General features: G+C 39.7%; 1 protein-coding gene across 1 annotated transcript; it reads left to right on the top strand.

Moving 5' to 3' along the window:
- The first annotated feature begins 6,723 nt into the window (after positions 1-6,723).
- Positions 6,724-17,421, top strand: edn3b (endothelin 3b). Its single transcript, XM_071907412.2, has 4 exons — positions 6,724-6,790; positions 6,913-7,144; positions 16,033-16,191; positions 17,367-17,421. The coding sequence occupies exons 1-4, from the start codon at positions 6,724-6,726 to the stop codon at positions 17,419-17,421; spliced, it is 513 nt and encodes a 170-aa protein (XP_071763513.1).
- Positions 17,422-18,513: the final 1,092 nt, after the last annotated feature.

An 18,513-nucleotide genomic window follows, 5' to 3' on the forward strand; every position in this document is an offset into this window, starting at 1 on the left:
TGTTTTTATCCTTATGCAACATAAAAAAATACTCTATGATTACCAATATCTTGGAATGGAATTTGTTTTTGAAGATCAGCTCATGTGTTTGTTTGTCTCTTTCAAACCTGCAGCCGAGATTGTCTAGGGATCTGAAGTTGAATTCCAATTTTATTCACCACTTCAGATTGTCATTTTTAATGCAGAACTTTTTCTTTGACAGACCTTCCTTGAATGGCCCAGTTTGGCAATGCTGGCTTCATCACGGTGTGGGTTTTGTGCTAATCTCAATGGCGCCACTCACTGCGAAGCATACCGCAGGTCGTACATTGGTCAAGTTCCAGTGGGTAATACTTATCAGCCCTGGTAAGCCAGATGCTCCCCAACACAGACCACAAACCAGGAAATCTGTGGGATCTTGAGACACTCGCTGTTATTCACGAGGGAGACATCCAGGCGAACTTGAACAACGGTTAAAGAGATAACCCTCACCTTTGTTTACACGTTTCTTTTTGGTGGAGGTGCAAATGTGAAAGGTCAGAGTCTGGGCAGGCTGTTCCAGCCACACCCCACATGTAGGGGAAGATTACGTAATGCATATAACTTGAGGGCAGGCTTGCTATCCTGACATGACAGGATCTGTCTCAGTCCTGTGATTTCACATTCAGGTCTGTGTTTCCCGGCTCTATAGAGCAAGCCACCGACATTGCCAGGGTTTGGGGCTTAAATCTCTCTGATGCACACAGTCAAAAACACCATGGTACTTTAAGGCGCTGTCCACAAAAGCGTCCACTTAGTAATTCGCTATGTGATCAGCACTGTCCCTCTGAGATAGAGAGTAATAAACCTCTATCTACCCTTCAGGAGGGCAGGCCTTATAGGGAGAACATGTAGTGTGCACCAGCCATGGCTTTTGTTTGTAGTTATGTAGTGACTTTACATACTAGTTGAAATCCACCTTCATTAAATGCTATATTTGGTTATGAGATGTATAGATCCATATTACATCATGGTTCATCATATTAAATTCTAGAGACTTACGTGTCTGTGTGAGGGTCCCGTTTGTAACATGTTGATTTTACGTGTAAAACAAAAATCTCCTCTGTCATCCAGCGCAATGCAGTTGTGTGTGTATGTGTGTGTGTGTGTGTGTGTGTGTGTGTGTATGTGTGTGTGTATATGTGTGTGTGTACGTGCATGCGTGCATGCGTGCGTGCGTGCGTGCGTGCGTGCGCCCAGAAACCAAAGATTCCATCACTGGAACAAGCTGTCCATTTCTGAGGTGCTAATGATTCGTCTGTTGTTTCTCTGCTCCCACCTTGGTGGCCCCACAGTGCACCGCCCCAGTGTTAGTGAGCTTGCAAATCTCCTGGCTTTTCACCCCCAAAATATTTTGTGATAAAACACGCGAGGAGGCCAAGAAAAACAGGACAAAGTGGTAGCTGAAATCCTATTGAAATAGATTACATTCCCATATGATTCACGGTTAAGCCTAGAATCCATTTCAGTGAGTTTCTCTCTAGATCAAGGGCCGCTTCACAACACTTCACAGGACAGTATAGATTTATTACACTAATTGCTATGCGGCAAATTTCCTGTAAACAAAACTCAATGAGGTAAACAGTAAAAATACCAGACATTAATTAAAAGCAAATTAAATAAGGCTTGTTATCACGCTTGACTCTCATAAACCTGACGTTTTTCGTTGTCATGATCAGCCATGCCAGAGCAATTAGGTATCCAAGGAGATTTACTGTATATTTTTGACTGCCTATATATACATAATCATCCATGATCATATGCAGTCACAGTCCTCTAACCTCAGAATCACCAAAAGGTCCCTCTCAGAAAACCCCAAAAAACTATAGCCTGCAAGCATGCACGTGTCATGTGACCACTAAACCACATGCAGTCAACTTTCAGACAGCATTCTGTCTCAACAACTATGGTCAGGGGAGTGAAAACAGAATATGGTCTTCATTTGTGTGGAATTCTCTGTTTCCCAGCCTGGGGAATGCGCTAGAGATTGGGGTATGGCACAAAACCCTGGCCCTGGGGAATTTGGGAAGGAAACAGAGGGTGGTCATGAGTCAAGATTTAAAAAAAAAAAAAAAGGGTTCACTGGTTACCTCCGAAGGAAAGTACATGTCCAGGACACTTATATAACCCGCAGAGAGATGAAAAGGTGTATAAGGGACTTTGGATCATCACGCAAGAGCACCTTAAATGTAGACAGGCATCTGAATATACATGTAAGCCGCATTCTTACCCTCTAGGAATGTGTGTGTTTTGTATGTGTGTGTGTGTGTGCGTGCTTTGCATGTGTATACCTCATACACAATCAGAAAGCCTCACTCTCATATTACATAATTACAGTTATATTGATTTTCATCCTACGGTTATTACTTCGCCTTTGGGCAATTATTTCAACAACTCATACTGAAACACTACAAATCATGTACAACAAGAAGTTTCATTTTGCTCAAAGTAAATGATACGGCGGTTTCATACTTTCCCTTTGTTCAAGCCACTTTATGACAGTCTGGTGTTTGACAGCAGTGGTTACTCCAGGAGGGAACACAAGTGAGAGGAAATTGGGGTTACAGGCTCAGTGAGGTAGGTATGTTTTCATAATAGTGATCTAAGGGGAGCTTTAGGTAAACCCTCATAAAATCCCCTGCGGGCCTTATTGCCACTGCTTGAGTCTTTCTGTCCATACACAATGGGCTGTCTCAAACCCGAGGAAGCTTCCTACTTGGGTTGCATTTCTAGGTAGGAAGCCAAAATTTTCAAGTTGTAGTACTGTCTCAATGTAGGACACATAGACGCATCTTTTTAAGGTTCCTTGTTTTGGCCGATTTGGAAGGAAGCGTACAAAGATTCCTCAGAGGTAAGACATCCAACACCTTGCAACATCAGCAAAGAAGAATAAAACTTCCCAATAACCCCACTTTGACAAAAAGTTTTCCAAAATGAACATATGACCGGAAAAAATACACAAAAGTACACAAAGCTAACCAACATTTATTTACTTTACCAGTATTTATAATTTCTTTTTAAGTGTTTTGAAAAAGCAATTTGATCATACTGGCTGTTGGCGGAGTGTAACGTTAATTGCAGTCACATGACGTTGCCTAGGAAGGTTGCCTCAAACGATTTATTTCTCAGCTACCTGTGGTCAAAGAAGGAACCTTATTAGCGAGGTTCCTAAGGAAGTAGGAAAGTCCCTTTTCTCACTCGAATTCCCAGAGGTATTCCCATATAACTTCCACATAATCGCAATTTATTTACTGTGACTGTTTCGTGTTTACAGACTCAACACGTTAGCAACAGACACACCACCACACATCCCACAGTGGCATAGTTTTCATAACTATGCACAGTGAATAAACCTAATGAACTGAATTGAATTGAATTGAAATCATACATCACATAACACTATGAAATGAAAAAGCTGCAAAATGTTTATTTTTGTGGGTTTAAATTTAAGCCCCCAAGTTTAAGCTTAAACCCATACCCACTGAGAATCCATGTATCCGCTCAAAATTGATATACTGAGAAACTAAACCCCAAAGCCCCAAAGGTCAGATTGTGGCTTATAAAGCTACAGTCATTCCCAAATGGGGCCCCTGTGGCTAGATATGTGAGTGAACAATTAAATGAATCCAGTTGAACAAACCCAGCCAGCATTTATAATATGTCTGCTCCGATCTCCCAGCTCTCCCTCCCACACAGACCTGCCCCCGGTTTGGCTCATGGGTTTGTACCTCAAGGGTGTCGCTGTAAAGCTCAAAAGTGTCTCTTTACGGCACCACATATGTAAAACAGTAATAATCCTTGGGGTTAATCTTTTGGCAAAACTCAAGTATGCATACGCACATCAGGCCAATAATTTTATTGCCCTTTACCACTATTTGGCTTTTCCCTTTATATGAAAATGTGGCCTGTTCACTTTTAGAAATATACTTGGGCAGCTAGTAAAGAAGAGGCAGGGGAAACTGACTCTTCTCTGTGCATGCCGCTGCATTTTCAAATCAACATCTGTACACATACACACACACACACACACACACACACACACACACACACACACACACACACACACACACACACACACCGATTCCAGTATAGTCTAATGGTTGTCATCAGTCATTGAGAAACATTTTAGACAATCACACTAAAAATCAACAACCATTTACTATCAAAATAAAACCACCATCCAAGATGATAAGCATAATGATTTGTACACATTTCTGCCATATCAACTCTTTTCTTGTTTGTTTGTTTACTTGTTTTACAATAGGCTGGAATGTGTCTAATTTTCAACTACCTTTAAAACATGAGTTAATAACTTTGGTAGGCCTATGTTCTCAGTAATGTAAACAATGAGCACAATTACTCTGGTGTCAGTGTCTAACTAAAATCATTAACTGTAATTGCTTACAATTTGTCTGACCCGGAAAAATGAAAACATTGAATTTAAACGCTTTTGTGGGCGTTGCAACGCTGGATGTATAGCTTTCCTAAGATGCAAGAAAAGTCGTAGATGGAGTACAGAGCGAAATTAAAAAAATAAGACACCTGACAATGATTTTTGAAGAAGAAAATAACAAGAAGTGATTGTAAGTTCTTTGCTGGGTTGTATGCTGGGTGGCATTGGAGTTGGTATAATAGGATAATAAACAGGCTGGTCTGGTTCATTTCAAATGCAGCAAGGGTGGCCTTGAGGTGAGTTTGTCCAGATCGGCAGGATTACAAGCCTCAAAGCGGTAGCCCCGAGGCCCCGAGACCCCGGGGCCCCGAGACCCTGGAGTTATAAGGTGGTGGATTACTGCCAGCCTGGGGGACAGATGCATGAACTGCAACAGTTTTTATAGGCCGTGCATGGCTGCTTAATATTGATCCTCTAACTGATGTAAGTGTTCAAATATTCCAGAAAGGGTTTATGAGCATTTCCTCTGAGTCATGGTGGTACTGATCTGGGCACACTCCCTCTCCTCTACTGCCAGGATAGGCAACAGAACCTTTTTAATTAAACTTGGTAGACAGCGCCTTAATCTCTGCCTTCTGGCTGGCAGTGATGAATTCCAGACTGACTGTTCTGTAGCTTTCGCTTAATTCCCTCTTCTCTCGCTTTCAAGGTGTGTGGTATGCATGATGTGTGTGTGTGTGTGTGTGTGTGTGTGTGTCTTTTATACTTGTGAGGATAAAATGTCCTCCCAAAGATAGAAAGATTATGAGATTATGAAAATCCTCCAAGGTGAGGACATTTTGCCAATCCTCACTTTTTCAAGGGGCTAATTTAGTGTGTGTGTGTGTGTATGTGTGTGTGTGTGCGTGTGTGTGTGTGTGTGTACTTGTATTTCTATACCTGTAAGGATCAAATGTCCTCCCAAGGATGGAAAGATTTTGAAAATCCTAAAAAGATTATGAAAAATATGAAAAGTGAGGAAATTTTGCTGATCCTCACTTTTTCAAGGGTGTGTCAGTGTGTGTGCGTGTGTGTGTATGTGCACGCGCGGATGTGTTGTTTTTTTTTGTAGGTGGTTGTTTTCTTCTAGAAGCTTCTTACAACAACAAAGAAGGGAAACGCCTTCACATACAGAAGGATTCATTTATATTTTATTGATTTATTTATTTTTTGTATTGATATTATTGTATTATTATTTAACCTTTATTTTACCAGATAAATCTCATTGAGGTCAGGACTCTTGTTTCCAAGAGAGACCTGGCCAAGAAACCAGCATCAAAAACATACATAAAAGTTACAAACAACAATAAAAACAATGTAAATACATAGTATAGAGATGGGACAATATATCGAAATTCAATATATCGCAATGCAAAAAAGTGACAATATGTTTTGTGGGCCAGAAAAATGAATCGTGATATTAGCTCCATTTTATTCTGCTGTAGTACTAATCACAAATGAGACAGCTTGCCCCTCACAATTTCACAAGCTCTCCAGCAATGTGCTCAGAAACAATTCGCAGAATTTCTATTTATTACAGTGTATCGTGGTTGTATCCTGTAGCCTGAACCTCATATCGCATATCGAGTTGTATCGTGAGATATGGTCCCATCCCTAAGATAGGCCTTCATAATCAAAATAGCAAATGGATGGACAAATTTGAATAGTGTTAATGGACCATATTGTCCACTGCTCTATAATACAAATCTCTTTGACAGTATATCTTCCTGCTGCTGTGAAAGTGTTTGTTTTGTACATCTTTGTTGTTTTTTTTTGGATGAGCTCATTCTATTGCACTCCATTCATATAGTATTGCTGCATCTGAAAGAGGAGGAGGGGTGTCGTGGGCGTGTAGTCTATAGCCCCTGCAAAGCGTATTATCTTTCATTCTGGCTATTTGAAGGCGGAGTGACTTTGAGGAGCATCACTCCTCTCTTCCCTCCACACTCAGTCACCTTTACAAAAACACACTGCGCTAATTGGCTCTGGGTTTTAGGAGCCGCTTTCCATAGCCTGCTTTATTGGAAGCGTAAATTCCTCACGCTCGTCTGCAGGTCACACACAGGATTTATGACAGGACGCCAAATATGAAAGGAATTGTGCGAAAGCTATCCGCTGATCGAGGGGTTATTTTACGTCTGGACCATATGAGATGAGTGAGTGGCACATGCACATCTCCAGAGAAGTTTATGGATTTTTACTCGATGCTGATTGGAGATTCGTTTAACATGTGTGCTGCATCTTCATAATGATTGATTTGGGGAATATCTGATATGGCAAGGATATCCATCGACCCGAGACTCATGCTTTTCATAATACTGGCATTAATTCTCTTACAAGGTATGTACGAGCTCCACAACAAACTTTCACATCTTGTTTTGTATGCATAGGTTTTTTTTTTTGTGTGATTTAAAGAACGTTTTGTTTTTTGTTTTTTTCTTTTTACACATTTCTTATACAAGGTGTCGTGGCGTCGGGTGCCTTGGTCAGACCCGAAGTCAAACCTGCAGCTCTCCCAGACTCTTTGCACGGGGGATCTCGCGGTGTGTTTGGCTCCCGGGGATCCACGGCTTTACCGCAGTCTGAGGCAACGGAGGCAAAGTCAAGGTCCAAGCGCTGCACCTGTTATTCCTACAAGGATAAAGAGTGTGTCTACTACTGTCACTTGGATATCATCTGGATCAACACTCCCGAGTAAGGCATACTTTTTTGTTTGTTATTCAAGTATTTTTTAAGCCCATATGGGCTTGGAGGAGGATTTCTCCAGCTGTCTATCAAATAACTCAAACCAATAACTAGCACAATTGCTGCAATATTGGGTCTGCAATATTGTCCATAAAGATAAAGAGTGATTGCTGCTTTTAGTGTTTGCCTTTGACATGTAGGCTATGTCAGCACATTTATAACAGACAAAGTATAATGGGAGGCTGGTTTGTGCAACTCAAATGGGAGTCATGCACCAAAGCCAAAACATTATAAGAAACTATGTCCAGTAATTGCTCCCCTAAGGCCCCAAACACAGTCACAGTTCAAGTCATAGCAAGTCCAACAATAATTGCCCTGCAAGGTCAAAGCTTTGCATTAGAAAAGTAAAGTGGTGCTTGTTGTTGCAAGAGCAAATGTGCTCTCTCTCTCTCTCTCTGCCCCTCCTTCTCTCCCTCTGCCTCTTCACTCCATATACTTCATCCTTCCTTCATGCCTCCTAGGGGATTTTGATGACTGCCTGTACGATGTATGATCTATGATCCTTAAGGTTATTTTTTGGTTATATTATTTACTTACTGCTTTCTATGATGGTCACTGTCCATGGTGCTGATGTGCAGAACAGAAAAGGGTATTTTCAAGTTCAAGTTTTTTTTGTCATGCGTATTAAAAAAATAGGCTACAGTCCATACATTTCAATGCAATGAAAGCTTAATTGTGTCCTGGCTCTTACAAAATCACACATGAATAAAGAAATAAAGTAGCACATAAAGTAGCACCCAGCACTTAATTTCTAAAGTAAGTAGAAATAATGTGCTGGATGCATTACACCCGCATTAAAAGGACAATAAAAACAGCAATAAAAGGACAATAAAACCCATTTATTGATACCGGGCTTAAATCTTCTCCTCTGCCCTCCACATGTTACTCTTACTTAAATCTTGGGAAACTTGGGAAATACCTGCCAAAATGCAATCCATCTGCATGACAGACACATTAAAACTGTTCCACTACCACTATAGATAAAAAAAATGTTCTAATGAAGTTGTGCACATATTCATTTGCTAGCATCTCATGTGCGCAATAGGCATCGGCGAACCATGATAAACATCTGAATACATGTCAATCAAAAGTTCTTACGATCAAAAATAGTCAAACGCTCATGCCAAGCAGTCACCACTTTGTGACAAACCATACATTTATTCATGTGTAAGAGAGAATGTGGTATGGACTTGTTCAATGAACATATGAAAGTAACTAAATCGGCTGACCGGTCTAATGGATCCCAGGGAGCTGAAATACCATTTGTCTGTGGCAGAGAGGCCGTGAGGCTGAATGGACAGAGATCAGAGAGAACTTCAGGTCTGTCATGCAGATCTGGGTAATGATCTACAGAAGGTGAACGATAGGCTTCTTAGTCTTCACAGTACACTTGATTATAGCTATAATGGTCTACTCATTGCTCACTGGGAGTTAGGTTTGTTGGAAGTCCCGTCATGGGAGTTTTCCAGGTAAGTTTTACTACTACTGTATGTCACTGTGTTGTAAATTTATTGTCAAATTATTATGATCCATGGTTGCAGCTTTTCGTCAGTTCGTAAAATTAATTACTGGAACTGAATTGCTAGAACTGACTAAAAGAGATTCCCATTGAATTTTCCTTTAGCCAGAGAGGCACACTGACTGTTCCTGCACAACGATTTATGTTGCATCTACAGGTGTTGACAAACCATGAAACAACATAATAGGTAGCTACCTACTGGCATAATCAGTTGCAGTTGTTCACATGGCCTGATTGTATTTACATGGCCTATGTTCAAGACAGACGTACCACAGATTAGTTACGCTACCATAACACATCATTCTCTCCACCCCCTTGATTTAGGGAACGGTTCTTTGTTCTGTCAACTCCTAGCGCCCATTAAAAGCCTTGGCAAGACACTAGGAAAGCATTCTTTACTCTTCTTTCTTTTTGTGCCAGGACTGCCGTTGGCTGTTTCAGGTAAATGAAAATGCTTTTAGCCAGCTTTCCTGGTTGTGTAACAGTTACGTCGAAGTTTTGTCTCCCTTCTCACGCTTGTGCCTTGAGCTGTGTCTGTACCTGTCAGAAGCCTTTTGACAACTTAACTTGTTGACGATTTTAAAGTAGTTCATTGAAACCTTTAAAAACCTCTGGGACTAAATTATGAGCTGCATTACAATAGGCGAGAGCTGTGGGGATCTCACTGGATTCATGAAATACATGTGAATGTAAATTGGAGCATCAGAGCAGTCTGTGGAACAGCTGCAGTGTAAATTCAGACAGCTGCAAGTGTCCCCCTCTCACTGTTCAGGGTCTGGAGACTGTGGCCAGAGAAGCTGCAGCCAATCGTTTTTTTTGAAGGGGTATCCAAATAGCTGCCACTCCATTTTGGTGAAAATATATATTTTTGTTTCATACTTGCACAGCCTTTATATTTCCATGCTGGCTTTAACATGTAGCCATAACTTTACGCTTTTAATCTTCCCTTCTTCCTAACTGTTAGACTGACTGAATTGTCCACAAATCCCTCTATTTTTGCTCTTTTAAATTTCCACTAGAACCAGAATGCTCTTTTTGTCAAATTGAGCGTTAAACTGTCTTCCTTGCTGATTTATGTTTAGTCTTGCCAATTTTTCTATTAAATAGACACTCAAAGTAGATGGAAAAAGTCAATATCAAGTGTACATTTTCTGTTTGCTGTACCTATGGGTGACAACAAATGTCTGCCAAACCACAGGTAAGAAGGATTCAGTCTTGACTGTTGTTTTTTTCTTTTTCAAAAACACTGAATCACTGCAAAAACCAAACCAAACTTCACCCAGTTCCAGACAGAATAATGTGTGCATGCAGGCAATCATCTATTTGTGGTCAATTTAGTGCACAATGCAGAAATTGATATAATTTAAGTGAGCAGTTTGTCTCTGTCTGGCTGTGGTCGTAGTCTACATGGCAAGAGAGAAATTGCTTAATGTTTGGCCACACACTCACACACACACACACATACACATACACAAACACGCGCGCACGCACACACACGCACGCACACACACACATTTTGGGGTGTTAAAGCCTTGTTATAAAACTGATAGATCAAGTTCTGAAATTCTCCCCCAAAAAACAAGTTTTCTCAGGAACTGTAGACATATAATTAGGGCTGAAAGCTGTCCACAATTACTTATGCAGTCAAATGTTTTGTTACTTTGACTTTTTGGCCATTGGTCACCTTACCATAATAAGAGTATTGGTACCAAGATCATCTCTCTGTGTCTCCAGTAGCTAGTTCTGTCCGGTGCGCATGCTAACGCTTGTTACTAGTGTTATCCTAAAAGTAAGAAAATGAGAACTTGTTGTAGCTCTAATGCTGGATGATTATTTAATTTTAATGACACGTGTCTAAACCTGCCAGGCTTGTTTAGGAGATTGGTAAAATAGACAGAAAATTGGACAAAAAACCCACTTTGAATGGAAAAGGATCTCTCTTCCCATGAGACTTTGCGTATCTTGTCAGCTAAATCTAAAATGTAGGCTAATGTTAAAGTGGGAGAGAATCTCTGTACTTGTAGACAGCTAAAGTTTTTTGCGCTGTTGATTCGTAATGCACTTTACTTATGCTGAAGATTGAGATTGAAGCATAGTTATCTACTGGAGACGCAGAGATGATTTTGGTACTAATCCTCTTGTCAGATGTTGGGTAAGGTCACCAATGGGCCAGACTCCCAAAAGGTCTGTGTAGTCCTTTATAAGTGTAATATAAATTCTTTCCCAGTACATGGTGGTCAGAAAAGTGGAAAACGCAACCAAACCAAGCTAACCAACTAACCAAAACTATAATCCTGGGGGTTGGCAGTGGACTTTAAAACAATGAAGTTCTTCTCTGGCCTAGGTCAGTAACATACTGCAGCTTTCCTATGTACCGCAATAACTTGCAAACATTGTCATTTAACAAATTCAGTTTCAAAATATCAGTATAAAATGTATTATAAACTATAAAGATAGGCTCAAGCAAGGTAACAAATATTATCACTGACCCCTGAGCATTTTTGTGCATGTGAGAGGTGAAGTCTGAATTAATTATCCATTACTTGTATATGTCTATGAAGCAAATTAAAAGTGGCAAAGTATAGAAAACAACGGAAGACGTAATGTTTCACTTAAGGAAACCAAAGCAACACAAAGATACCCACATTTGTTTTTCATCTAAGCCTATAACTCCTAAAGCCACAAACACCTTTTGTTTTTGAGAGAAAAGGAATTCCAAAGTTAAATCCCTGAGGGATTGTCAAAGAGATGGATGGAAAGAAGAGGGAGGTGATGCCAGCCTGACACTCCAAGAATAGAGGGTGCCATCCAGATGGCTGTATGTGTAGTGTGATGGTTTCTCTGATGTAATAAAATTGATCTCTGAAAGTTATATTTCAAGCTTATCATTCAATCTTACCAAACCTTCTGCCTGTCTGCTTTTTTCCATTACCATTTTCCAATGGTCACTTAACTAAAAACAAATGTATAAGACAAATTTCGTAGAACCGTTTTACTGTCTCTGGACGATTGTATAGGCCTAGATGCAACTCAATTTATTTAGCCTTTTGACTTCAAATGTCCAACTTTCTGAATCTTAAATGCAAGCTAATGTTACAAATCATGGCACAATGTATCACTTTGCCTTCATTCACGTGTTTCAGTGATAGTGTATGTATAGTGTATCTTCCTTTGAAATCTGAACCACAGACAGATGTGGTTTAGATTTCATTCTTCATAGTGTGGAAAGTGAGGACAGAGGACTGCCAACCTGTTGAGGGTCACTGGAAAACATTTCCAGGTTTTACGTTTCTCTGAAGCTGCCCATACAATTTTTATTTAGCCTTTATTTAACCAGGTTTGTCCCATTGAGATCAAGGATCTCTTTTACAAGGGAGACCTGGCCAAGAATAGCAGCAACACAGTTTCAACAAAAAAAAAAATTAACATAAAAAACACATAGAAAACACATAGATTTGAGTAACATTAAAATGATCAGATAGAACATTTGCACACAGACAACCTGGTTTCAATAGATTTTACCATATCTTTAAAATCATTCAGGGTTACTAAGTTTTGAAGTTTAAGATCAGACTGTAGATTGTTCCATGCAGTAGGTGCAGAAAACCTAAAAGCTTTCTTTCCCAGTTCAGTTCGGACTTTGGGAACAGCAAATCGCAGAATGTCCTGAGAGCGGAGATGGTAATTTCCATATTTCAAGTTTAAAAGAGACGATAAGTAAGTAGGAATTTTGCCAAGAATGGCTTTGTAAATCAAAACATACCAATGACTGAGGCGGCGTGCACATAAAGCAGGCCAATTCACTTTTGAGTATAATACACAATGGTGAGTAAGAGATCCACAGTTTGTAATGAATCTCAGAGCCCCATGATACACACTATCCAGCATGCGGAGACAATGAGCAGAGGCATTCATGTACAACATATCACCATAATCAATAACAGGTAGAAAGGAAGACTCCACCAGTTTCCGTTTCACACAGAAAGAAAAGCAAGACTTGTTTCTATAGTAAAATCCTAGTAAAAGCTTCAGCTTTTTTGTAACATACTGGATATGCGCCTTAAAAGACAAGTGGTCATCAATTAAAAACCCTAGGTATTTAAAAGTAGATACCAACTCAATTTGTTGACCATTTCTGGTAACAATTTTATCGGACAATACTGATCTTACTGTTCTTGAAGTAGTAAAGAACATAAGTTTTGTTTTATCTGCATTTAGAACAAGTTGCAGTTGACAAAGCTGTTCTTGTACTCTATCAAATGCATACTGAAGATACGCAAAAGCCTTAGCAGGAGTGGGTGCAAAGCAGTAAATGACAGTGTCATCTGCGTAGAAATGAAAGGCTGCGTTTAGAATATTCTGTCCAAGGCAATTTATGTATATAGTAAATAATAGTGGGCCCAGAAACGAACCTTGTGGGACCCCCTTGTGGACTTGCAGTACCTCTGAGGTAGCACCCTCTAACTGAATAGCCTGGGTTCTGTGTGTGAGATAGTTTGCAATCCACCCAACTGCATGTTCAGAAAAACCGATAGCTGTAAGACGTCCAATTAAAGTATTGTGATCAACGGTATCAAAGGCCTTAGAGAAGTCTATAAAAATAGAATTACAGCACTGGTTGTTATCTAAGGCTTCGGTTATATCATTTATGACCTTCATGGCAGCAGTAATAGTACTATGGTTTTTGCGGAATCCTGACTGAAATGTAGACAGTATAGAGTTGGTAGCCAGGTATTCTTTTACTTGTTCACTGACCAGGAATTCAAGCACCTTAGCCAAAACAGAGAGTTTGGAGATCGGTCTATAATTATTTAAGATAGTTGGGTTGCCTCCTTTCAAGAGGGGAATAACAAAGGCAGTTTTCCAGTCCTTGGGGATTTTATTTGTTGACAAGGTAAGATTAAAAATGTGACACAGTGGTTCAGCTATAAATTCTGATGCCAATTTTAAAAAGACAGGCTCTAAGTTATCTGGACCAGGTGGTTTCCTATGGCCCTGCCATTAATTGGAGATACTCTAGGGGAATTTTCAGAGTTAAACAAGAAACCAGAGGAAATAAAATGATTATTAAAATAATTTTACATTTCTGTCTTGTCAATTACTCTGAGACCATCAATGAGTATACTGGGTGGAAGATTAATTGAGTTACAGCTAGCAGACAATGATTTAATGGTTTTCCAGAATTTCTTTGGATTTTTGAGGCTTTCTGTAGTCGTGGACAAGTAAAATTCTGCCCTTGCTTTTCAGAGGAGAGAGGTAAATTTATTTCTCAATTGTCTAAAATAAAGCCAGTCAGCCTCTATTCCTGATTTACGTGCCCTGGCCAATGCTGAGTTACGTTCATGAAGTACTTCTGATAGCTCGGTTGTAAACCAAGGATTATCACGCCCTTTAATTCTAAATTTGCGGAGGGGGGCGTGTTTGTTTACAATATCATTGAAGCTTTCATGGAAATAATTCTAGGCCAGTTCAGCGTCATCAAAATAGGCAATTCTATGATACAGATACAAATGATACAGATCATGAAAGAAAGCCTGCTCAACAAACATCTTCATGTTACGTTTTTCAACAAAACGTGGCTTACTTTTAGGGATCCTCGTGTCTCTCACGACTGCTATCACACAATGATCACTCACATCATTTGGGAAAACACCTGATGCAACGAATTTAAAAGACATATTTGTTAAAACTAAGTCAATGAGTGTCGATTTTTGTAAACATTTGGGTCTTGTAGGGGAATTAATTAGTTGTGTGAGGTTTAGGGAATCACATTGTGCTTTCAATGCGTTGGACACAGGCATTAGCCAGTCCCAGTTTAAATCACCAACCAACACTATTTCATTGTATTTCAGTTGTGACAACTTCACAAGAGTGGACAATGAATTATTAAGGGCAGATGGGGGCCTATAACATCCTACCAACATAATATGGTGATTTCTAGATAATTCTACATCAAGAGCTAACAACTCAAGTTCTTTATTTACTGACTCAGTAAGCACTAATTTAACACCAAAATTGCGCTTGATATAAATAGCCACTCCCCCGCCTTTTCTTTGATGATCAGTACGATAAACATTGTAGCCATAAATGCAAATATCCTTATCATGCACAGATTTTGTGAGCCAGGTTTCAGATAAGACAATATCAGCATTTGTTGAGTTTATCCAGATCTTTATCATGTCCATTTTAGAGAGTAAACTCCTTACATTGATATGAATAATCCCAAGACCAGATCTAGATTTAAAATCTGCAGGTGTAAAGCATTGTGCCGAAGTATCAGGGCCTGGATTAGTCTCAACATTCCCTGAGAGCAATAACAATAATATAACTAAAAGTTTGTGCTTGGAGCTACAGCCTACATCAGTCACCAGACTGGAGGAGAATGTGTTAACAGTAGGGAAGGTTGCAGGAATAGAAAAATGTTCTCTCAAAACAAAGAGACAGACACAATACTTTCCACTTGGTTTTGTCTGATATGGGCCTTTGAAGGCCAAGACCCATACCGATGACGATATTCAATATCTTAAAATTTGACCATTTTCACGCCCAAGAAATTGCAGAAAATTACAAGGATTCAGTGTTTCCCCCAAAAATGTATTCTTGGCAGGGTGGAAACAGCATTTATACCATCAAGTGACACAACTCCATTAAAACCCATGGTAATTAAGTTCTTTTAGGTGATAGGAAGCTCCTTAAAAGAAAATAAAGAAAAAAAATATTGTAGGTTTATTTTTGTTTATATGTAGCTATAGTCAGGGAGGAACCTTAATCAATGGATTACATAACTGGCAAAAATGCCATATCTCACAAAATGGCAATATTAACCCAATATATCAGCAAAACAATATTGGTCTAACCCTAGTTTACACTCATGCACAAGTACTGACCAAAGTCAGTTGTTTAGATAAGATCCTATCCTTTCAAGCCTTGGATACTTAAAGTAATATACCATGAATATGTTCACCAAGGTGTTCAGGCTTTTCATGGCCTCATTCAAATGAATGGGAAGTAAAAATCGGAACACTACAAATTCATCCCAGCTGCATCGGATCTTGGGGAGTAATTTATATTCTGGTTTTCATCGCGGTCAAGTGCCAAATACCCCCATGTTAAAACTATGTGGAATATTGCTTTATAGAATTCAGTTGTTGACTTCTTTAGAGATCTGTGTTGTGAAGATAAACACAAGGCTATCATTATGTGAACCTCTAATGTGGTTTCGTAAAGTTGCCAGTTACTCAATTAAGGACCAATTTGTGCTCATTATTTTTTATTAATCCTGCAAATATGGCTTCTGCTTCATGTTTCTGCCTCTTAGACGCATGGTGCCCTATGGAATGTCGAGCTACCGCGGACCTCAGCGACTCCGACGTGCTGCTGGTGGACTGTCCATCGAACATGAGGGGGCGAGGACCCAGCGCTGCATTTGTGCTGGGCTTGAGGCAGATCCTGGGTGCCATGACTTCTGTCAGTCAAGGTAAGTCTGTCTCACCCATGACTGCAGTGAAATTCTCTGTTATTTTCTAGTAGCCACTGGATCCTTTTCAATCTCTGTCCTTAGTTATGTTTCCATCCAACTGTCAAGCCAATTTAAGCAAACTTTTGAAATGTCACAGAAAATAGTTTGCCAATTAGATGAGTTTCCATCAACTGGATTGAAGTGAATAAATAGTCTTCCTGACCGTACATGTAGACAAAACCCAACCACTTGGCTTTTATGTCACTTCACTAGCAGAAGCCGTTGCTTGTGGGCGTTTCACTGGGCGTGTTCTGGGGTCAAACACTGGAGCGAATTCTCAGTTTGTTTAACATCATTTGTGTATGTAGACCTATTTGGTATATTTCATCTTGCCCAAATATAATCGTTAGTCATATGTCTTTAAAAGGCAATCTTGAAGTTTTGCTTTACTCTAGTGGGTACAGCTATTTGGATGTGATGGGATAGCTATCTACATGTTGTAAACAAAATTAACATCGAATGGGACATCTTCCTACACAAATTACTTTTGGAGAGACAATAGAAGGTATAAAAATCAACATGGTGTTGTAATAATTAAGTAATAATTATAATAATAATTCTCTCTTTCATTCTCCATTCAAAGACAAAGTCGAAATAACAACACAAATTTATGGACAGGGAAGAACCTAATTTTTGCCCAAATGTGACTGGTTCTCACACCGTGACTCTGTATGCAGCCTACTCATTTGCATAATATTAAACTTTTTCAACTATTGCTTGTTGCATTGTGGGCCCGGTTCATGTTGCCACCTATCCCATCACTCACTTCTCACAGACCGTCAATGAAGGCGAACTGTTTGCCTTGTGAAATGGCACCTGGTGTGCAGCTGGCCTGAACGTAGAATGTAGCTGCATCAGAAAAAAACACATCCAGAGAGTCTTTATGCTACATCATTATTTGTTCCACAAATATATTTTCACGCCATGTATGGCATATTTTTTTAATTAACAAAAAGAAAATTCCATCTAATAAATTTAATGTAAAACTTTTTTTGGGCAAAATTTCCAGTCATCCTCTCTCTAGTTCGATGCATCATAATTTGCATAGCAATACTCAGATGGAAGCATAGCTACTGAGGAGCAGTGTGCAGCAGTCCTTTTTTATTGTTCTAATCCCAAATGTTTCTTTGAAGCGCCCTGCGGAGCGCACCACACAGGACCATCTCCAGGGTCCGTGGCCCTGGATGACGACTTGGCGGCTCTCCATCCTCAGCTCTTCTCCTCGGGGGAACGGACCCTCCCTCCTCTTTGCCCCCAGCTCTCCATTTGGCACACGCGACTCCACAGGTATACTCACGTTCAAGGGAAGAACGTTGGAGCGCGGCGCTGCTGACATTCCATGGCGCCATGAATCTTGGAACAAGTTCCATCAGGCCGAGCAGCTTCGTGAACTCCGGAGCAAATTCGATACAGATCCCTGGAGGCTATCCCCTGTTTTGCTCCCTCATGAGACTAGCATCAGGATTACTTTTATCGTAATATAATAGCCAAAGACATGACATCCATCGGGCACGATCAAGCAGACCCTATATATTCATACACAGTAAGAGAGAGTTGTTGTGCACTTTGTTGTCCTACCTGACTATCTTTCAATACAGTGAGATGAATATGCTTATATCAACTTATAAAGGATGAACAGGACAATCTTGGAGTCATGAAACGACATAGGAAGTGGGAGTAAGGCAATTATTTTAACATAACTGATGCCTTTCAGCTCTTCCTGCATCAAAATACAAAAAATAGAGAAGCTCCTGGCAATCTGTATCATGGAACACACTATTGATGTTTGGTGAGATTATTTACAGTCACTCTGGAAAGCATTCACCCCCTGACTTTTTGCATATTGTTTTGTGCTAGAAGTGATTCCAAAAAAGGTTTATCTCATATGGTTCTTTCTACATTAGTATATTCCACTGGAAAATATTTTTTTTCACTTTTTCAGATTCTTCACTTCTCATTTTGACAGGGTTGCATTTCCTTAGGGAATCATATTCTTCATTCTATTCAAAACTTGATATATTTTCAAATAAACTACCAGTCATATACCATGTGTTTTTTCCGCATCTCCATTGGCTAGCAATGACTCTACGTATGACAACTTTAGTATGACAACTTTAGTTCCAGCCTTGTTCAAAACTTTGAATTGAACGTTAAGCTGTAAGAAAGCTTTTTCAAACAGTTTTTTTCTCTAAACATCCATCGGTGTGTCTAACAAAGCTGACATTACTTACAAATTAATGTATCTCAATGAAATTAAAAAAAGACTCTCACAGTTCTATG

The sequence above is a fragment of the Centroberyx gerrardi genome, chromosome 14 (genome assembly GCF_048128805.1).
Source record: "Centroberyx gerrardi isolate f3 chromosome 14, fCenGer3.hap1.cur.20231027, whole genome shotgun sequence".
Classification (NCBI taxonomy): Eukaryota; Metazoa; Chordata; class Actinopteri; order Beryciformes; family Berycidae; genus Centroberyx; species Centroberyx gerrardi.